The sequence below is a fragment of the Aquarana catesbeiana genome, linkage group LG03 (genome assembly GCF_042186555.1).
Source record: "Aquarana catesbeiana isolate 2022-GZ linkage group LG03, ASM4218655v1, whole genome shotgun sequence".
Classification (NCBI taxonomy): domain Eukaryota; kingdom Metazoa; phylum Chordata; class Amphibia; order Anura; family Ranidae; genus Aquarana; species Aquarana catesbeiana.
The window spans coordinates 192,697,234-192,720,918 of NC_133326.1; the positions used below are offsets into that span (position 1 = coordinate 192,697,234).

Consider the following 23,685-nt stretch of genomic DNA (forward strand, 5'->3'; position numbering starts at 1 on the left):
TCCTGGCTGGCGTGAACTCATTAAAAATTGCTACTACATTTGAATGACAATCCCCAAACATCACAATATATTCAAATGTTACCCTTAAATTGCATTTTAAAATAACTGTTATTATTAATACAAATGAAAATATATCTGGTTACAGTGTGCATTGTAATTAAAGTGTAACTACTATCTGAACAAAATAAAAAATGACACATGAAGTCTCATGGTGTCATTTGTTAGCATCTTCACATTCCTGTGTCAGAGGTTTCTGTTTGTGTTCAAACATGAATTATACGGTGCGGCACTGCACAGATCAATGCATGACATCTGTCTGCAGTGTGAGAACTGAACTTCCTGCGAAGAAACTACATATCCCACAATCTTTGGATCTGTTAGTCTAGCACTGATGCAGATGAGGGTTAAATAGCAATTAGATCGGGCACAAACAGGTAGAACATTTAACAAAGAGATCATCATGCTGGCAGAGATGTGTTTTCATCACGCCTTCACTCTTACATTTGTAATGCAATACAAAGGAAATGACTAGGCATTGAATGGACGCTGTGTAACCCGGAAAAAGAAGTAGCTGCAGCAACACATGGACATAGGGAAATCAAAGAGTCATGACACAAATTGCAGCCACAACATGTAAGCCCATCATTACCAAGGTAAGACACACAAACAACACAGGGAATATAACTTTTCTAACGCCTAGTTAAAGTGGTTGTATACTCCGCTTTCACATTTTTACCTACAAGTAAGCCTAAATTAATATCTCCTAAACTGCATGGTTTAGGAGATATTCACCCTGCATGCAGCCACTGATGTCAGCAGCTCATGCGCTCTGAAGGACCAGCGGATGCTGCTGGAAAATCAGCTCCTTGCCGGAAAGCGGACTCCCAAAAGAAACGCAGAGGGAACATGTCAGCTCCCTCAACGGTGAGCGGGAGGCAATGCCGGTGCTTCGTTCTAAGGTAAGTGTTTCATGATGAGCTAGTATGTGGTGAATACTAGCTCATGATGCCTTTGCCTTACAGGTTTTTTTTTTTTGTTTTTTTTTTACAACTGCTTTAAAAAAATGAAAATATTTGAAAGGGTGCAATGCCTTTAACATCAATTTGTTTCCTGTTATTCCAACAGATATATTATTTTTCCATTTCCTGTTTTGGGGTGACAACATTGTTCATTCTAAAGTGAAATTATGCAAGACTGCTATCACCCTGAAGACAGGGTAGTTTAAGATCGACTTATATTTTTAGATAAAAGTTAAAGTGTTACTAAGCCCACAACAGCAAAATCAGTCTGTATATGCAGTAAAGTTTGCCTGTTATACTCAATATGGAACCTAAGGGGTTAATCCTCCTACTAGTTCATACAGAAAGGAACAAGTAGGAGCGGGCTGACATAGGATGGGGGTAGTGTGAACATGGAGGCATCCTGATAATCTCACTGCAGAGCTCCCCTGAGACGGGGGGGGGCAGGGGAGCTGCAAGCGCCGGCACACTGGACAGTTGCTAGACTGGTGCCCCTGGAGCTGTGGTCAGCCTTAGAAGGGAAGATTTGTTTTGAAGTGTGCAGCACCAAACAAAAGAGTTGTGCATGGGGAAAAGGTGTGGATGGAATGTTGTGCAAAGGTGAGAGCTGTGGACAACTAGTGCAGAAGTGAGATGTTTAAGAAGGCAGACTTCAGATGTCAAACAGGTGCAGAGATGTGCTGTGAACGGGGACGCAGAGGTGACATGTGGACGGGGACACAGAGGTGACATGTGGACTGGGAACTGAGGTGACATGTGGACGGGGACACAGAGGTGACATGTGGATGGGAACGCAGAGGTGACATGTGGACTGGGACACAGAGGTGACATGTGGACTGGGACACAGAGGTGACACGTGGACTGGAACACAGAGGTGACACGTGGACTGGGACACAGAGGTGACATGTGGACGGGGACACAGAGGTGACATGTGGACGGGGACACAGAGGTAACATGTGGACTGGGACACAGAGGTGACACGTGGACTGGGACACAGAGGTGACATGTGGACTGGGACACAGAGGTGACACGTGGACAGGGACGCACAGGTGACATGTGGACAGGGACACAGAGGTGACATGTGGACGGGGACACAGAGGTGACATGTGGATGGGAACGCAGAGGTGACATGTGGACTGGGACACAGAGGTGACATGTGGACGGGGACACAGAGGTGACATGTGGATGGGAACGCAGAGGTGACATGTGGACTGGGACACAGAGGTGACATGTGGACTGGGACACAGAGGTGACACGTGGACTGGAACACAGAGGTGACACGTGGACTGGGACACAGAGGTGACATGTGGACGGGGACACAGAGGTGACATGTGGACGGGGACACAGAGGTAACATGTGGACTGGGACACAGAGGTGACACGTGGACTGGGACACAGAGGTGACACGTGAACTGGGACACAGAGGTGACACGTGGATGGGGACGCACAGGTGACATGTGGACAGGGACGCACAGGTGACATGTGGACTGGGAAGTAGAGGTGACATGTGGACGGGACGCAGAGGTGACATGTGGACGGGACGCAGAGGTGACATGTGGATGGGGACACAGAGGTGACACGTGGACGGGAAACGCAAAGGTGGCAAGGACTGGGATGCAGAGGTGACATGTGGATGTGGACTCAGAGGTGACATGTGGATGTGGACTCAGAGGTGACATGTGGACCGGGACGCGGAGGAGACATGTGGAAGTGGGATCTAGAGGAGACATGTGGATGGGGACACAGAGGTGATATGTGGACTAGGACGCAGAGGTGATATGTCTATATGCTTCCATATTAGGGATGAGCCGAACACCCCCCGGTTCGGTTCGCACCAGAACCTGCGAACGGACCGAAAGTTCGCACGAACGTTAGAACCCCATTGACGTCTATGGGACTCGAACGTTCGAAATCAAAAGTGCTCATTTTAAAGGCTAATTTGCATGGTATTGTCCTAAAAAGGTTTTGGGGACCCGGGTCCTACCCCAGGGGACATGTACCAATGCAAAAAAAAACTTTTAAAAACGGCCGTTTTTTCGGGAGCAGTGATTTTAATGATGCTTAAAGTAAAAAAAAAAAAGTGAAATATTCCTTTAAATATCGTACCTGAGGGGTGTCTATAGTATGCCTGTAAAGTGACGCGTGTTTCCCGTGTTTAGAACAGTCCCTGCACCAAATGTCATTTTTAAAGGAAAAATCTCATTTAAAATTGCTTGCGGGTTTAATGTAATGTCGGGTCCTGGCAATATGGATGAAAATCAGTGAGACAAACGGCATGGGTACCCCCCAGTCCATTACCAGGCCCTTTGGGTCTTGTATGGATATTAAGGGGAACCCCGCACCCAAATTAAAATAAGGAAAGGTGTGGGGCCACCAGGCCCTATATACTCTGAACAGCAGTATACAGGCGGTGCAAACAAGACAGGGACTGTAGGTTTGTTGTTAAGTAGAATCTCTTTGTAATTTTGAACGGGTACATTTTTAACGTGTTTAGCTCCAGCCAAAAAATCTTTTTTAAGCTTTTTGGAAAACATAGGGAAGGGTTATCACCCCTGTGACATTTGTTTTGCTGTCTTTCCTCCTCTTCAGAAGATTTCACCTCACTTTTTGTCCCAATGAAAAATGTTTTTTGAAAATTTGGGTTTTTTTGTGGAACAAGGATTGGAAAGCATCAGTGGAAAGGAGAAATGTTTTTCCCATATTAACTCTTACAGGAGAGAATTTCCCTTCCTAGGGGTAGATTTCATCTCACTTCCTGTTGTCTCCTTCCGTTTGCAAGTAGGAGTCGTTTGTAAGTTAGTTGTTTGAAAGTAGGGTCCTGCCCTATATACTCAGCAGAAATTTGGGCCTTAGGTGTTGCTGTGGCCACAACACTGTAAGCCCTCACAGGGCCCTGCTGTGAAATATTAGATCAAGAATTGTAATTACATGCCCCTGTTAAACAGGAGCTGAAAAATTAGGCCTTAGGCACTGGTGCTGGTGCCACAACACTGCAACCCCTCACAGACACTCTAGTTGGAACGCAGGAACGAGCCCTGCTGCAAAGTATTGCATCAAAAATTGTAATTACACGCCCCTGTTAAACAGGGGCAGAAAAAATGGGCCTTAGGCACTGGTGCTGGTGCCACAACACTGCAACCCCTCACAGACACTCTAGTTGGAATGCAGGAACGAGCCCTGCTGCAAAGTATTACATCAAAAATTGTAATTACATGCCCCTGTTAAACAGGGGCTGAAAAATTGTGCCTTAGGCACTGGTGGTGGCGCCCAGAACCAAAAATGTTCTTACAAGCTATCAGCGTGATGATTGAGGAGGAAGAGGATAATTACTCAGGGATAGTCACTCAGCATCAGCATAGGCAGTCTTTGAAGGGATCTGAGATTTCAAAAAAAATTATTCGGTTACATCAGCATCAGGTGCTTGGTAGCTGGTGGTGATCCAAGACTGATTCATTTTTATGAAGGTCAGTCGATCGACCGAGTCAGTGGACAGACGCACCCTGTGATCGGTTACAAACTCTCCAACAGCACTGAATGTGCGTTCCGAAAGAACGCTGGATGCAGGACAGGCCAGTAGCTCAATTGCATACTGTGCAAGCTCTGGCCAGTGATCCATCCTCAAGACCCAGTAACCCAGAAGATTTTCGGTGGGAAAGGTGTCCAAGTCTGATCTTGCCCCTAGGTATTCCTGCACCATGTAAAACAGACGCTGGCGATGGTTGCTGGAACCGATCATACCTTAGGGCTGCGGACCAAAAAATTGTCTGAACGCATCGGTCAGACGGCCACCTTCTCCACCGCTCCTTCTTTGACTGACCGAAGCCTCAGCAACACGTTGTCCAGAAACAGGAGTTTGTAACCTCCCAGTCTCTGGGAACGCGTTGCACAGACCTTTCTGCAAGGCCTCCCGAAGATGTTTCATCCTCTGCTCCCTCTGCGATGGCAAGATAAGGTCCGCAACCTTACCCTTGTAACGTGGATCAAGGAGGGTTGCCAGCCAGCATTGGTCCTTCTCCTTGATACCACGAATACGAGGATCCTTACGCAGGCTTTGCAGGATCAGGGAGGCCATGCAGCGTAGGTTTGCTGAGGCGTTCGGTCCGGAGTCCTCTGGGTCACTAAGGACGACATGGTCCGCAGCCACCTCCTCCCAGCCACGTACAAGTCCATGTGTTTCTTGGGACTGATCCCTTAAAGACTGCTGCTGATGCTGAGTGCCAGGCTCCACCTCCATACTGACACAATCTTCCTCCTCCTCCTCCTCCTCCTCTTCCTGTGTGATCGGCGGGCACGCAGGAACACAGTCTGGATAAAGGGGGCCTTGAGAGCTAAGGAAGTCCTCCTCTTCCTGCCTCTGTTCTGCCTCAAGTGCCCTGTCCATTATTCCATGCAGCGTGTGCTCCAACAGGTGGACAAGGGGGACAGTGTCACTGATGCATGCACTGTCACTGCTCACCATCCTCGTGGCCTCCTCAAATGGTGACAGGACAGTGCATGCATCCCTGATCATGGCCCACTGGCGTGGGGAAAAAAAACAAGCTCCCCTGACCCTGTCCTGGTGCCATAGTCGCACAGGTACTCATTGATGGCCCTCTGCTGCGTGTGCAGCCGCTGCAGCATGGCCAACGTTGAGTTCCACCTGGTGGGCATGTCACAGATTAGGCGGTTCTTGGGCAGGTTAAACTCCTTTTGGAGGTCCGTCAGCTGAGCACTGGCATTATATGACCGGCGGAAATGCACACAGACTTTCCTGGCCTGCCTCAGGACATCCTGTAAGCCCGGGTACCTGCCCAAGAACCGCTGCACCACCAAGTTAAGGACATGAGCCAAACAGGGCACATGGGTCATTTGTCCCTGTCGGAGGGCAGAGAGGAGGTTGGTGTCATTGTCGCAAACCACCATTCCTGCCTTAAGTTGGCGTGGCGTCAACCACCTCTGAACCTGCCCCTGCAGAGCTGACAGAACCTCTGCCCCAGTGTGGCTCCTGTCCCCCAAGCACACCAGCTCAAGCACCGCATGGCATCTTTTGGCCTGCGTACTTGCGTAGCCCCTTGAACGACTACGGAGCACCGCTGGTTCTGAGGAAGAGGCCATGGAGGAAGAAGAAGAGGAGGGGGTGGAGGAGAGAGGTGTGTCACAATCATTAGCATTTTGGAGGCGTGGTGGCGGAACAACCTCCAACACTACTGCACCTTGTCCTGCATCCTTCCCAGCTGCCAGCAGAGTCACCCAATGCGCCGTGAAACTTAGGTAACGTCCCTGTCCATGCCTGCTGGACCATGAGTCAGTGGTAATATGCACCTTACCGCTGACCGCCCTGTCCAGCGAGGCATGGACATTGCCTTCCACATGCTGGTAGAGAGCCGGAATCGCCTTCCGTGAGAAAAAGTGGCGTTTGGGTACCTGCCACTGAGGAACCGCACATTCCACAAACTCACGGAAGGGGGCAGAGTCTACCAACTGAAAAGGCAGCAGTTGAAGTGCTAGCAATTTTGCCAAGCTAGCATTCAACCGCTGGGCATGTGGATGGCTGGGAGCAAACTTCTTTCGGCGGTGCAGCAGCTGGGGCAGGGAAATTTGCCTGGTACAATCTGACGTCGGTGTACCAAAAGCAGATTGCCCACAAGTACTTGGCTGTGACACACCTAATTCTACACCTTCATTCCTCTCAGTGCAGGTCTCAGAGAGGACTGAAGGTCTAGTGGGGTTGGAAATCTCAGCTGATGAGGAGCAAGGAGAGGTCCTCTTTGTTCTTTGGTGTGGGTCTTTTAGATACGCTTGCCAACGAACTGCATGGCAGGTCAACATATGTCTGGTCAAGCATGTGGTACCCAAGCAAGAGATGTTTTGGCCACGTGAGATACGCTTGAGACATATGTTGCAAATAGCAGCGGTGCGATCTGATGCACTCGTCTCAAAAAAGGCCCACACCAAAGAACTTTTTGAATAACGCGCAGAGACTGCAGCGCCCTGCACATGTGGAGCTTTGGGGTGTGATGCAGTCAATGTACTGCCCTTAGGCTGGCCCCTGGAGGGCATCCTGCCTCGTTGGTGATGTGCCGCCTCCTCCTCCTCTCTCCTATCAGGCACCCACGTCGAGTCAGTGACCTCATCATCCCCTCCCTCCTCATCACTGGAGCAAACCTGGCAGTATGCTGCAGCAGAGGGAGCATGACTGCCAGATTGCTGTCCTTCTTGGGCACCCCCTCTCTCCGTGCTCATGTTACTGCCTTCATCGAGCTCAGTATCATCATCAGAGCCTTCCAAACGCTGGGCATCCTCCTGGAGCATGTACCCAACACTGTGGTCAAACAGTTCGAGGGACTCCTCAGGAGGACATGGTGGGGCTAGGGAAGGAGTCACTGATGACATTGAGCCGAGGGAAGAGGCCGCTGCTTTGCCAGACAAAGTACCCTGGGCATGGGTGAGAGAGGATGAGGAGGATGAGGACGGCTTGGTCATCCACTCGACCAAGTCTTCCGCATGTTGCGGCTCAACATGGCCAGCTGCCGAAAAAAAGGCCAAGCGTGTCCCATGGCCACGTGCTGATGAGGATGCACCGTCTCCACGACCAGCACTAGACACAGAGCCTGCTTGCCCTCTCTTATTGGCTTGTGACTGTCTGCCTCTCCTTCTTGGCCTTCCAGACATACTAATGGCCTGTAGCTGCACTAAGCTGGGATATATATATATATATATATATATATATATATATATATATATATATATATATGTACTGATGCTGCAGCTAGCAAAATCAACTGCCTGCCTGTAGTATAAGAACACCACCAACCTTCTACAGGTAGCTTTAGCTGAACACTGTGAGCAGGACGCACCCCACTAACTTGTAGGTTTAGCTGAACACTGTGAGCAGGACGCACTGCACTAACTGTAAATAGTCTAGCTGCCTGACTGGTACTAATAGGATCAAAAGAACACCAGCAATTTTCTTCAGGTAGCTGTATTTACTGTAACAAGACAAGCCTGCCTGTCAGTAAGAAGATAACAGAAACGGATCTAGCTGAACACTGTGAGCAGGACGCACCCCACTAGCTTGTAGGTTTAACTGAACACTGTAAGGTGGACGCACCCCACTAACTTGTAGGTTTAGCTGAACACTGTGAGCAGGACGCACCCCACTAACTTGTAGGTTTAGCAGAACACTGTGAGCAGGACGCACTGCACTAACTGTAAATAGTCTAGCTGCCTGACTGTGGTACTAATAGGATCAAAAGAACACCAGCAACACACACTTCTCTAACGTACACCAATCATACAGTCGATTAGATTATTTCCTAATCGATCACGGCTGCTTAGATTGGTCCCCCAGTTGTGAAATAGACCCTATGGTTTGGTCCGACCACTCACCTATATTCCTGACGCTTACAATCCCCTCTACTCCAATAAAAGAATGGACATGGAGGTTAAATGACTCTCTCTTGACTGAACCAGGGTTTGATACACAGATAGCGGAGACGATATCAAACTTTTTCACAGACCACACCTCTGACGACACCTCACCACCCATTAAATGGGAGGCATTGAAGGCGGTATTACGGGGTAGGTTTATTCAAATGGGAGCCCGCATGAAAAAGGAACGCTCAGCTGCGATAGCTAAGGCAATACACAAGCTTAGGACACTAGAAACTACTCATAAGCGTTCTCCGACGGTGGAAGTGCTTGCGGAGGTTTCTTCCGCTCGTACTCAACTTAGAGAGTTATATGAGGCATCAGCCCGCACGTTTGAGGACAAATTAGCCTTCCATCAATACAAATTTCGGGATAAATGTGGTAGATCCCTGGCTCGCACCCTACATACCAAACAACCTAACACCTTCATACCCCTCATACGGGACAGTTCTGGGAAAACTGTCTCATCACCATCTGAGATGGGGCAGGTGTTCCGGGACTTTTATCAATCCTTATATAATATACCTACAGCAAGCCCCACTGAATCTCCCCTCACTGCAGCGGAAACACAAGCCTCCTACATTGCGCAAACTGCACTACCCACTCTAGATAACGAAGCAATAGAGGATCTTGAGGCCCCGATTACGGAAGACGAGGTTGCCCGCGCCATCGCTTCTACCCCGTCTGGTAAAAGCCCGGGTCCTGATGGCTTTACCCCAAAATTTTACAAACAATTTGCTCCCCTCCTTACTCCCTTCTTGACAAAAGTATTTAACTCCATCTCTGAGCGATCAGTGTTCCCGCCACAAACCTTAGAGGCACATATTACCCTCATCCCCAAACCAGACAAAGACCTGACTGTATGTGCTAATTACCGACCTATCTCGCTAATAGGAGTAGATCTAAAGGTATATGCAAAAGTGCTAGCTAACAGGTTACAACCATTGTTACCCCGCTTAATACACCTAGATCAGGTGGGCTTTGTGAGTGGAAGAGAGGCGCGAGATAACACCCTAAAAACACTCCTCATCGCGGATTATGCTCGGGCCCACAGTATCCCATTGTGCCTTCTCACAGTCGATGCAGAAAAGGCCTTCGACCGTGTCGACTGGCAATTTCTCCGCCTATCATTACAACAACTAGGTCTAGGACCAAACATGATTTCCAAAATAATGTCCCTCTACACATCTCCCTCCGCTAGGATTAGACTAAACGGCTCCCTATCTCCAAAATTTACCATACACAATGGAACGCGGCAAGGGTGCCCCTTGTCCCCCATTCTTTATGTGATTGTTATGGAACATCTAGCTGTTGCCCTTAGAAATAACCCGGATATCCATGGTGTTAGTATAGGCCCCCTACACACTAAAATTGCCCTGTTTGCTGATGACCTACTCATATTTGTAACTCAACCGCAAGTTTCCCTACCCTCCATCATGCAGGAGTTTCAGAGGTATGGAGCGGTTAGTAACTTTAAAGTTAATCTTAATAAGTCGGAAATCCTCAACATCTCACTCCCAGCAGCGGCTCTCCAACAGCTCGCATCTTCCTTCCCTTTTAAGACAAGCTCCACATCTATTCGTTATCTAGGAATCCATATTCCAACAGTTGCGTCTCAATTATTTTCCAGCAACTTCACCCCTTTACTTCTTAGAACTCAAGCGGACTTGGCCACATATACCTCTAAACAGCTCTCCTGGCTGGGTAGGGTGAATGTCTTGAAAATGGATGTTCTCCCTCGATTCCTATACCTTTTCCAGACCATCCCTATCCATATCCCCACCTCGTTCTTCAAAAGACTTCGCCAGATCTTTTCTAAATTCATATGGCAGGGACATCGCCCCAGGATAAAATATGACACAATGATTCTCCCGAAGGTCAAGGGGGGTGCAGGGGTCCCTGATGCCTCTATATACCATAAGGCAGCAGTACTCGTGCGTATAGTAGATTGGTTCCATCACTCTTCCTCCAAACTTTGGGTCCAATTAGAGAAATATCTTAATGAGGCTGATCTTTGCGCCCTGCCGTGGACTCCTACGGCTCAGCGTGGGGACGGCCTACTTTCCACTGCTCTTACTCGTCAAACTCTCCAGATTTGGGACCGCCTGATTTCAGCGAGTAAACTGTCCAAACTCCAGGGCCCGATGACCCCTCTCTTTGGGACTCCGGCCTTCCCCCCAGCAGCAAATACGTTGAGATTTGGGCCCTGGGATAGGGACAGCCATAGACGTCTAGCACAGGTGTTACGGGCTGACCCATCCTTGAGAACAGACATACCCTCTCGGACGGACTTAGGGCCCTCGACAATGTGGCTACAAAGGAGTCAAATAATGTCATACGTACGCACTTTCCCCTCCATCTCAGAGATTCTAGATGACCCATCAGACTTTGACGAGCTGCTCTTACAATCGGACCCACCAACACATGTAGTTTCACTGCTATATTCCCTATTATTGAACATATCTGCCCCTGACCTCCCAACATATACACAGAAATGGGAAACAGAGTTGCAGCACTCCATCTCCCCCACTGATTGGCAAAAAAGCTTTATCCTAACACATAGGATTTCCCTGGCAACCAAGACTCAAGAAAAAGGGTTTAAGTTATTGACGAGGTGGTACAGATGCCCAGTGAATATCAAAAGTTTTAACCCCTCTTTGACAGACAGTTGTTGGAGATGCTTGTCCTCTAGTGGGACAATGCTTCACATCTGGTGGGCTTGCCCTCCAATCTGGAAACTATGGCAAAAGATATTTGACCTATACAGCAGGCTGATGGCGACATCAATTAAGCCCACACCAGAGATAGCCCTATTATCTATACTCCCGGGCCCCCTCAAGTCGATTAAAAAAGATGTACTGCGCCACTTTCTGGCAGCAGTCAGGACAGTAATCCCACGACATTGGAAAACGGCAGATGTGCCTTCCTTGGGAGAATGGGCTGTCGAAGTGGATCAGATAAGAGATCTGGAGCGTCTGTTGGCGCAGGAGGCGGGAAAGGAGGAACAGTTTCTCGCTACCTGGGCCTCGTGGTCAATGTTTCGCTACTCTGATGACTTCTCCCTATGGGTCAGAGATATCCCACCCTCAACCGCCGTCTAGCCATGCTGGGGTGCCTAACACCCCAGGAATCACCCCTTACTTCTACACACGATCTCATTCCCAACTTTTTCTCTGTTTCTTTTTTATTAAGTATTGAACCAACAACACATACATGTAACTAAAGATCATATACCCAGAATAGTTAAATGATTTAAATATATATATTAGGTGAATACACGACCCATACAGCATTCTAATTTGATGAAAAGGAGCCCTCAGATAACACTAACACGCGAAACCGTAAGGTTTAATATATGTTGACTCCCACTCGCATGTTATTCCTGTCCTGTATAAAAAATCTATATGTACAATATGATATACCAGTAACTCACCGAAAAATACATGTCAGACTGATCATTCCTATATATGTATGGTTATGATACACATTGCTACTCTATGTATATTATATATGCTGTTCTACTGTAAAGAACAGTATTTCTCTGTTAAATCCTGTATTTTCTTGTTTCTCTTTGAAATAAAATAAGATTGAAAGAAAAGAACACCAGCAATTTTCTTCAGGTAGCTGTATTTACTGTAACAAGACAAGCCTGCCTGTCAGTAAGAAGATAACAGAAACGGATCTAGCTGAACACTGTGAGCAGGACTCACCCCACTAGCTTGTAGGTTTAGCTGAACACTGTGAGGTGGACGCACCCCACTAACTTGTAGGTTTAGCTGAACACTGTGAGCAGGACGCACCCCACTAACTTGTAGGTTTAGCTGAACACTGTGAGCAGGACGCACTGCACTAACTGTAAATAGTCTAGCTGCCTGACTGTGGTACTAATAGGATCAAAAGAACACCAGCAATTTTCTTCAGGTAGCTGTATTTACTGTAACAAGACAAGCCTGCCTGTCAGTAAGAAGATAACAGAAACGGATCTAGCTGAACACTGTGAGCAGGACGCACCCCACTAGCTTGTAGGTTTAGCTGAACATTGTGAGGTGGACGCACCCCACTAACTTGTAGGTTTAGCTGAACACTGTGAGCAGGACGCACCCCACTAACTTGTAGGTTTAGCAGAACACTGTGAGCAGGACGCACTGCACTAACTGTAAATAGTCTAGCTGCCTGACTGTGGTACTAATAGGATCAAAAGAACACCAGCAATTTTATTCAGGTAGCTGTATTTACTGTAACAAGACAAGCCTGCCTGTCAGTAAGAAGATAACAGAAACGGATCTAGCTGAACACTGTGAGCAGGACGCACCCCACTAGCTTGTAGGTTTAACTGAACACTGTGAGGTGGACGCACCCCACTAACTTGTAGGTTTAGCTGAACACTGTGAGCAGGACGCACCCCACTAACTTGTAGGTTTAGCAGAACACTGTGAGCAGAACGCACTGCACTAACTGTAAATAGTCTAGCTGCCTGACTGTGGTACTAATAGGATCAAAAGAACACCAGCAATTTTCTTCAGGTAGCTGTATTTACTGTAACAAGACAAGCCTGCCTGTCAGTAAGAAGATAACAGAAACGGATCTAGCTGAACACTGTGAGCAGGACGCACCCCACTAGCTTATAGGTTTAGCTGAACACTGTGAGGTGGACGCACCCCACTAACTTGTAGGTTTAGCTGAACACTGTGAGCAGGACGCACCCCACTAACTTGTAGGTTTAGCAGAACACTGTGAGCAGGACGCACTGCACTAACTGTAAATAGTCTAGCTGCCTGACTGTGGTACTAATAGGATCAAAAGAACACCAGCAATTTTCTTCAGGTAGCTGTATTTACTGTAACAAGACAAGCCTGCCTGTCAGTAAGAAGATAACAGAAACGGATCTAGCTGAACACTGTGAGCAGGACGCACCCCACTAGCTTGTAGGTTTAGCTGAACACTGTGAGGTGGACGCACCCCACTAACTTGTAGGTTTAGCTGAACACTGTGAGCAGGACGCACCCCACTAACTTGTAGGTTTAGCAGAACACTGTGAGCAGGACGCACTGCACTAACTGTAAATAGTCTAGCTGCCTGACTGTGGTACTAATAGGATCAAAAGAACACCAGCAATTTTCTTCAGGTAGCTGTATTTACTGTAACAAGACAAGCCTGCCTGTCAGTAAGAAGATAACAGAAACGGATCTAGCTGAACACTGTGAGCAGGACGCACCCCACTAGCTTGTAGGTTTAGCTGAACCCTGTGAGGTGGACGCACCCCACTAACTTGTAAGTTTAGCAGAACACTGTGAGCAGGACGCACTGCACTAAATGTAAATAGTCTAGCTGCCTGACTGTGGTACTAATAGGATCAAAAGAACACCAGTAATTTTCTTCAGGTAGCTTTATATACTGTAACAAGACAAGCCTGCCTGTCAGTAGGAAGATAACAGGAACGGATCTAGCTGAACACTGTGAGCAGGACGCACTGCACTAAATGTAAATAGTCTAGCTGCCTGACTGTGGTACTAATAGGATCAAAAGAACACCAGTAATTTTCTTCAAAATACTGTAACAAGACAAGCCTGCCTGTCAGTAAGAAGATAACAGGAAAGGATCTAGCTGAACACTGTGAGCAGGACGCACTGCACTAAATGTAAATAGTCTAGCTGCCTGACTGTAGTACTAATAGGATCAAAAGAACACCAGTAATTTTCTTCAAAATACTGTAACAAGACAAGCCTGCCTGTCAGTAAGAAGATAACAGGAACGGATCTAGCTGAACACTGTGAGCAGGACGCACTGCACTAAATGTAAATAGTCTAGCTGCCTGACTGTGGTACTAATAGGATCAAAAGAACACCAGTAATTTTCTTCAGGTAGCTTTATATACTGTAGCAAGACAAGCCTGCCTGTCAGTAGGAAGATAACAGGAACGGATCTAGCTGAGCACTGTGAGCAGGACGCACTGCACTAAATGTAAATACCGTAGTCTAGCTGCCTGACTGTGGTACTAATAGGATCAAAAGAACACCAGTAATTTTCTTCAAAATACTGTAACAAGACAAGCCTGCCTGTCAGTAGGAAGATAACAGGAACGGATCTAGCTGAACACTGTGAGCAGGACGCACTGCACTAAATGTAAATAGTCTAGAAGATAACAGGAACGGATCTAGCTAAACTGAATACAGTGTATATATATATATATATATATATATATGCAACACCTGGGATGCATATATATACACAATACACTTTAAGTGCAGCTAACTGACTGACTGTCCTGCCTAATCTAGCTAACTCAAATGAAATGACACTGTCTCTCTCTCTCTCTATTTCTCAGGACACCGGAACACACTGCACAGGGCCGCCGTCCAGGCGGCCTTATATAGTGTGGGGCGTGTACTAAATCCCCTGAGCCATAATTGGCCAAAGCCTCCTTGGCTTTGGCCAATTACGGCTCTCTGTTAAGGCGGCGCTGTGATTGGCCAAGCATGCGGGTCATAGTGCATGCTTGGCCAATCATCAGCAAGCAATGCACTGCGATGCCGCAGTGAATTATGGACCGCGACGCGCCACACGAATTTGGCGCGAACGGCCCATATCGTTCGCAATTCGGCGAACGACCGAACAGCCGATGTTCGAGTCGAACATGGGTTCGACTCGAACACGAAGCTCATCCCTATTCCATATACTGTCATATACATATACCATATACTGTCCATATACTACCCTAGTCTGTCCATATACTTCCCCAGCCTGTCCATGATATAAAATAGTGGATGTGGGGGCCTTTTGATGGGCGTGATTTTTTTTTTTTTTGGGGGGGGGGGCAGCATTTCGATCTTGGACCCAGGCAGCACAATGTCTTGGGCCAGCCTTGCCTAGGAGACACTCTGCACATGCTCAGTTTGGTGTATTGCTAGAGCGTTTTTTTTTTTTGTTCCTTGGGGAGGGTGCATTTGATCAGCACAGGGCCAATCAGCACTGTCCAGAAAGAGGGTGAGTGGTCATGCAGCCTCATAGGACAGTCAGAGGAGAATGAAAACTCCTCCTACATGCTTTAACCTGATAGAAGTCACAAGACTGCTCATGAGAAAAGGTATTTAGCAGTTTATATTTACTAAAATAATTGTATTTCCATGTTCTGTGTACTGTGGGAGAGCAGATATAGTGAATGCAGGGTCCTGGGTTTAGTAACACTTTAAGTAAAAGACAAACAAATCAAAGCCTAAATCCTACTACCACATTTAAACTGCAGTGATAACATGTTTTTTCCTTTTTTCGAAAAATCAATCCATATATATAAAAAGCTGACCTCTGTAAGCACCCCTGCCATTGCATCTCTTGATGGACAGCTTGGTCTGTTACAGGAAGAAAAATAATGTATCTACTGCCAGATTACTAATAGGTAACAGAAAATAAAAAAAATAATCTGAAAATTAAAAACTGCTGTGTTAATGCTAGTAACACTGTGAATGACATAAATGATTTTGCATTTTGTTCTTAGTTGTGTTTTATTTGCAGATAGTCTTAACAGCAGAAAAAAAACCCTTATACTTACTAACAGCACCATTATGGATACGCGCAGACATGCTAATAATAAGCTTCTCACAGACATCTGGCAGAATTTCTGTTCCAATGTCAGCAGCAATTTCAATGCAGTTATAATAATCATATTCTTCTAATTGCTCTTCAGTACAGAGATTGCTTAGAGAGGAAATCCGGGGAATCAGTCCAAGCTTAAAGGAAATAAATTGCCAGATAAAGTTACAGAAAAAAGTGTATAATGCCAGATTCTCATTATGCAACACTTATGCCCTGTATACACGGTCGGATTTTCCGACGGAAAAAGTGCGATCGGATTGTGTTGTAGGAAATCGTGTGTCGTACAAACGCTCAATCATTCCTCATCTATTGAATATTGCTAAGGCCTCAATCCCCACTTTATGGGGTCAACCGGTAATCCCCTCTATAAAAAATTGGCTACAAATGATTGACAATGTACACCTCATGGAGAGTATCACCCACAACATCAGAGGGACCTCTCAGAAACACTCTCTAATTTGGGATCCTTGGACAAAATTTCAAACCACTTCTACATATAAAAATATTATCACACAAACCCCTTAAACTTATCATTCACACTTAGCCACCTAGCATTGCATTTAACTTCGCTAATGCACCTCTCTTTTCAATACATGACCATGCATGCCGGCAACCCTCCTCCTTCCCTCCCCTCCCTTCTAACCCCTTCTCTTCCAATTCTTCCTCTTATACTCTTTCCCATTCTTTCTTCCTTCTATTCCTTCATTTCCTCTTTTCTACACTTCTCTCCCAATACTTTTCTTTTTAGTGTTTATTTTTTCATAAACTAATGCAATATGTTTATATTCAACTACGTTCGGTTCATAGTGCTCACATAGTTTATACTCTTTGCCCAATCAGCTAGTGAGCTGAATTTATGGATCTCCGTGAAGGCAACTATAGAATTATTATAATCAATGTGATATGTGAATACTGTTTTCTTGCTTTATTGTAAAAATGGAAAAAAAAAAAAAAAAAAAAAAAATCGTGTGTGGGCTCCATCGACTTTTTCCGTCTGAATTTCCAACACACAAAGTTTGAGAGCAGGCTATAAAATTTTCCGACAACAAAATCCGATCGGTTAAATTCCGATCGTATGTACACAAATCCGACGCACAAAGTGCCACGCACGCTCAGAATAAATTAAGAGATGAAGGCTATTGGCTACTGCCCCGTTTATAGTCCTGACGTACATGTTTTACGTCACCGCATTCAGAACGATCAGATTTTCTGACAACTTTGTGCATCCGTGTGTATGCAAGACAAGTTTGAGCCAACATCCGTCGGAAATAATCCATGGATTTTGTTGTCGGAATGTCCGATCAATGTCAGATTGTGTGTACAGGGCATTACTGTGCTTTTTAAAACAATATATTAAATATTGTAGAATGTATATAAATTACAATACCAACCCTTAATGATAAAAATTATCACATGGAATGATGAAGACCTACTAAGTTTAAAAATCTTATAACACTAATGTTTAGAACATAGTAAATTAGATTTGAAAAAAAAAGAGAAGACTAGATAACATTTCTTATACATTACACCATACAATAAACAATCCTGCTCTCAGCAGGTCATAGTGTGCATGACCTACATCCTACCCTTGTTTAATGACTCTTTTCTGATACCATCCATACACCGAAGGAAAAAAAAACTGCAAGGAATGTGTACAAGACAGGACTTGTGTGTAGTCATACAGATGACTTACTTTTTTTTCTTTGTAAGTCATGGATTATGCTGTGGAATGTAAGGCATACATGCCACTTGTTTATGTATACTGTGTATATCTATCTATCTATCTATCTATCTATCTATCTATCTATCTATCTATCTATCTATCTATCTATCTATCTATCTATCTATCTATATCTCTCTCTATATATATATATATATATATATATATATATATCTCTATATATATATATATATATATATATATATATATATATATATATATCTACATATATCCATATATATTGTCAGCTTCTTTATGTTGTATCACTAATCACTATAACATAGTCTGGGGTCTCCAATTAATAGTGTCATTTTAAAGAAATCTGCTTTATCCTTAAGTTAACATACCGTAGCTTCTAAAAAGTCTGTAGGCAAGCAAATATTGGGGACATACTGCACTTCCTAAAATAAAGGTTAAATGCTTGTCTAGTCTATGACATTTACCTTATTCCTATCTCTGGTACTCACCTCTTCTCTCCAATGCTCTGGGTTGCGAGTGGCCCTCACTCACAATGCAGGACTTTTGATCTTGAATTGTACCTATATGACATTAGTGTGTGACCACCCACCAGAGTGCTTTAAATAAGAGGTTTTAGGGGACAGGCTACACAGGTGGAGGGAGCCTACTGAAGCAAGGTATAAGGTACAGTACGTATTACACTTGTAGAGATCCTGCCCTAAGCAGGAGTATACCTAGCTTAGATTTTTTATTGAAGGTGGGCTATAGTCTCATTTACATTGCTCTGACTTCTGAATGACACCCTAAAGCACATATATAGTGTAAGGAAAACAGTTGAGGCACATATAGTGGGGCAAAAAAGTATTTAGTCAGCCACCAATTGTTCAAGTTCTCCCACTTAAAAAGATGAGAGAGGCTGTAATTGTCATCATAGGTGTACCTCAACTATGAGAGACAAAATGTGGAAACAAATCCAGACAATCACATTGTCTGATTTTTGAAAGAATTTATTTGCAAATTATGGTGGAAAATAAGTATTTGGTCAATATCAAAAGTTCATCTCAATACTTTGTTATATATCCTTTGTTGGCAATGACAGAGGTCAAACGTTTTCTGTAAGTCTTCACAAGGTTGTCACACACTGTTGCTGGTATGTTGGCCCATTCCTCTATGCAGATCTCCTCTAGAGCAGTGATGTTTTGGGGCTGTCGCTGGGCAACACAGACTTTCAACTCCCTTCAAAGGTTTTCTATGGGGTTGAGAGCTGGAGACTGGCTAGGCCACTCCACGACCTTGAAATGCTTCTTACGAAGCCACTCCGTTGCCCAGGCAGTGTGTTTGGGATCATTGTCATGCTGAAAGACCCAGCCACATTTCATCTTCAGTGCTCTTGCTGATGGGAGGAGGTTTGCAGTCAAAATCTCACAATACATGGCCCCATTCATTCTTTCATGTACACAGATCAGTCGTCCTGATCCCTTTGCAGAGAAACAGCTCCAAAGCATGATGTTGCCACCCCCATGCTTCACAGTAGGTATGGTGTTCTTTGGTTGCAACTCAGCATTCTCTGTCCTCCAAACACGACGAGTTGTGTTTCTACTAAACAGGTCTACTTTGGTTTCATCTGACCATATGACATTCTCCCAATCCTCTTCTGGATTATCCAAATGCTCTCTAGCAAACCTCAGACAGGCTTGGACATGTACTGGCTTAAGCAGGGGGACACGTCTGGCAATGCAGGATCTGAATCCCTGGCAGCGTAGTGTGTTACCGATGGTAGCCTTTGTTACATTGACCCCAGCTCTCTGCAGGTCATTCACTAGGTCCCCCCGTGTGGTTCTGGGATTTTTGCTCACTGTTCTTGTGATCATTTTGACCCCATGGGGTGAGAACTTGCGTGGAGCCCCAGATCGAGGGAGATTATCAGTGGCCTTGTATGTCTTCCATTTTCTAATTATTGCTCCCACAGTTGCTTTCTTCACACCAAGCTGCTTGCCTATTGCAGATTCAGTCTTCCCAGCCTGGTGCAGGTCTACAGTTTCGTTTCTGGTGTCCTTCGACAGCTCTTTGGTCTTTACCATAGTGGAATTTTGAGTGTGACTGTTTGAGGTTATGGACAGGTGTCTTTTATACTAACAAGTTCAAACAGGTGCCATTAATACAGGTAATGAGTGGAGGACAGAGGAGCCTCTTAAAGAAGAAGATACAGGTCTGTGAGAGCCAGAAGTCTTGCTTGTTTGTAGGTGACCAAATACTTATTTTCCACCATAATTTGCAAATAAATTCTTTCAAAAATCAGACAATGTGATTGTCTGGATTTGTTTCCACATTTTGTCTCTCATAGTTGAGGTATACCTATGATGACAATTACAGGCCTCTCTCATCTTTTTAAGTGGGAGAACTTGCACAATTGGTGGCTGACTAAATACTTTTTTGCCCCACTGTATGTGAATGCATAGTACATTGTGGTGCACAAGGGGTTGGCCAAGAAAAGTGCAGGTACATTTTATAGGGATGGGTTCTGGGTTTGGTCCAAACCATGGCTCTGACTGAATTCTCTTGTTTGGAGGTCTGGATGGTCGATGTTTCTGTGCTGAGAATGCATTCACTGCGCGCTCTCAGCGCAAGAAGATCAAGCTCTTGGTTCCCACCAATGATTGGTAGCTGACAAGACAGGCTTCCCATCATGTGACCAATCTGATAACCAATCACAGTGGTCACATGATAGCTAATTCCCCCCCCCCCCCAAATGTTTAGCGTTTACTTTTAAAGGGATGCTGGGGCAGGTGGGAAGGGGTTAAAATTGCTAAACCTTGGCAAATGGAGTTATTAGCCACTTGCTAAGCAGGTCTTTTCTGGAACTTTTTGTTTACAAGTTTTAATTAGTATTTATTTTGCTAGAAAATTACTTAGAACCCCCAAACATTATATTTTTTTTTAGCAGAGACCCTAGAGAATAGAATGATGATCATTGCAATATTTTATGTCATACTGTATTTGTAAAAAAATGTTTACAGATTACCTGTTTAGAGTTACAGAGGGGGTCTAGCACTAGAATTATTGCTCTCACTCTAACGATCACGGCGATACCTCACATGTGTGGTTGGAACACCGTTTACATATGCGGGCCCGTCTTAAGTATGCATTTTTACACTGTCCCTTTATTTTTATTTTTTTGGATAACTTTTTTTCCTATTATAAGAAATGTAAACATCCCTTGTAATAGAAATGAGCATGACAGCTCCTCACTATTAAGACATCTAGGGTCAAAAAGATCCCAGATCTCTCACTTACCTTTAAAAGCAAAAAAAATGCCATTTTGACTTTAAGAGAAAAAAAATCCTATTGATCTGCCTGAGGACCAGAAGTGACGTCGGAGGTCAATCTGGTCCTCCAAGGGCATAGAGCCGAGTAAAGGTCATGTTGCCCTCACTCGACTTCCTGCCTATCCATCCAATGGATCGGATCATTTCAGGGTTTACCGACTACTCCAGTACACGCGGAAATGACCGGAAAGTGTCCGCCTCTAAAAGTGATCCTGTGGCCAATTCACCGCTGGGATCACTTTTAAAAGATGCCGATTCGCTCACAGAAAAAAATGATATCGGGGTTATGGCCGGTATTAAATGTCAAAGTAATGATGTATATATACTGCGGGTGGTCACCAAGTGGTTTTATACTTTTTTTTGCATTGGAACATGTCCCCCATGCCCTTTGTTTGACAATCCCTTTCCTACTGGCTTAGAAAAAGGGCATTACTGATTTCTAACATTTCTAACAGTTTCCTAAGTGGGCATTCTCTCCTTCTTTAGAAAATCATCCATCACTGTTTTACAGTGTGAATCTGTGTATGTGTGTGTACATCACACACAGTCATTAAAGTGAACCTGTACTTTGCCCTTTCAGGGCTTTAGAGTAGGAGGAATAAGGACATACTTACCAATCACTTCTACAACCACCACCCTCATCTCTCACCACCACAGAGCTGGATAAAAACCCAATACCTCCAATTATGATGTTATATATGTCTCTCTCTCCTGCCTTCATACAATGCACCTCTCAGCACCTGAATGAACAATTGCCACACCCATGAACTATTCATGGCCCATGAATTGTTACATTGGGGTGTGGAGACAATATGTAATTCTCAACAAAGTATTGAGTCAGTATCATTGGCGGCCCGTCCATACAGGGCGCAGGGGCTCCACCCCCCTAATCCATGCGCCCGGCCCCGAATCTACATGCAGGGCACTGGACACATTGATTCCAATGGGGTTTTTTGTTTTTCTTAGAAGCACATGATTAGTTAATTGGTTTCAAAAAAGGGTAGGCTCGGGGCGCAGAGCACTGCACCCTGAGCCCACCCAGTTGTGTGACAATAGCAAATTAATATTCGCTATTGTCTTTCTGATTCTCCTCCCTGGCCAATCAGGAAGTAAGTCCTGAGACCTCTCACCCGATTGGCCAACAGGAGTAGCAATCCTATTGGCCACCAAGGAGGAGAAGGGGGGAGTCACAGGGGAAGCCGCCATGAAGCTGAGGAGGAGGAGACGCAGGGTGAAACCACCGCCCGGAGGAATTGCTGCCCATGACCTAGATGGGGTAAGTGCGGGGCTGGTGACTAACTGACCGGGGAGGAGTGCCTGTGACCCAACCGACCGACCAACTGACAGTTTGGTCAGTATTCACACACCAGTGGGTGGTGGATGGAAGGTAAGTACTGTTTGTGCTTGCCTCTTTCTCTAACCAATTTATTTGCCCTAGATGAATTACAGGTTTGCTATAAGGTTTCTTTAGCATCAGCTAATAGCATCACCCAAGGAATATCAAATAAAAAAATTATTATTTTTAACATACACAATATTGCCATCAACACCTAATCATATATTATGAATTCTGCAGCAATGAAATCACGGCTTATCGTCATTAGACAAGAACTATTTGACCTATATTATTTAAATGGTTGTACGCAACTGACACACAAGTCTTTTTTTTATGTGTGCATGTACTTACTGAATCAACAAGAATATATTGCTTATTTGTATGAATATTTGATACTTGAGTGAAATAAACATCTATTAGGTATTCTTTGTCTGGGTCCAGGCACACAGATGTATTCAGCAGTGCAATCCTGTAAGAGATAAGGATAACAACAGATAGAAGACATTCTCATAAATATTAGGATTATTTTGCAGAAATTCCTGGCACAGCCATTGTTTTTCATGAATCATACAACAAGGTCTTCCTACGATAAGACATATTCCTAGAATTGGTTTCTTATACAAATTTGATTTCTCCAACTGTAATTTCAAATGTCACAATTGTTCCAACCCCAATTATATTTAGAAAATGACAGTGGAAGAAAGATCCTACATTTGTTAGAGAGATGATTTGATATGTGAATAAGACTGCCACCTAGTGTCCAGTTTTTTCATTACAATCTTTTTGGCTATGGTAAATCCCCTGCCAATATGTGATGAAACAGAGCACAAAAGAGTTTATTTTATTGATTTTACTAGAGTATGAAGTATAACATAGGCTTTTAATAACCCCCCCCCCCCCCAAATTAAAGTAAAAAGGATTAGTGGCGCATTAAAAAACAATCAAAGAGATGGATATAATCTCAAACAACTGAAATGTAAAATAAATACCCAATTAAACAGTTTAATTGAGTATAATTGCATCAATACTCAGGAGAAAGACTGAGTGATTGAGTGATTTCATTTTAATTAATTAGCAAATGCCAATACGTTCATGTGTACACCAGTATTTATTATACTGGTGTACATAATTTAAAATAGACTTTAAAGATGAATTCCAGCTTACCTGTTAGTGGCAAGCAATTGAAGCGTATATCCTTCAGGAAGAGGTTTGTTGGTTTTGCAGTGTTCACTTAACCCATCCTTTGGGAGGTTAACCATAATTCTTGCTGTCCAATCTTCCAATGACTACATAGATACATCCAAAAGAAGAAAAGTAACAGACACTA

At 44.7% G+C, this 23,685-nt stretch overlaps 1 protein-coding gene and 1 long non-coding RNA gene across 2 annotated transcripts in view; one reads left to right on the forward strand and one right to left on the reverse strand.

Annotated features, from left to right (window-relative positions):
• LAMB4 (laminin subunit beta 4) overlaps positions 1 to 23,685 on the reverse strand; it is a 245,791-nt gene that overhangs the window by 120,827 nt on the left and 101,279 nt on the right. Inside the window, exons 16-18 of the mRNA XM_073619678.1 lie at positions 23,523 to 23,644; positions 22,710 to 22,827; positions 15,975 to 16,152 (exon numbers count right to left, since the gene is read on the reverse strand). Of these exons, the coding sequence (XP_073475779.1) occupies positions 15,975 to 16,152; positions 22,710 to 22,827; positions 23,523 to 23,644 (418 nt within the window). The remainder of the gene's footprint in view (positions 1 to 15,974; positions 16,153 to 22,709; positions 22,828 to 23,522; positions 23,645 to 23,685) is intronic.
• LOC141131889 (uncharacterized) overlaps positions 1 to 23,685 on the forward strand; it is a 172,178-nt gene that overhangs the window by 52,819 nt on the left and 95,674 nt on the right. The gene's annotated exons all lie outside the window — the stretch shown is intronic.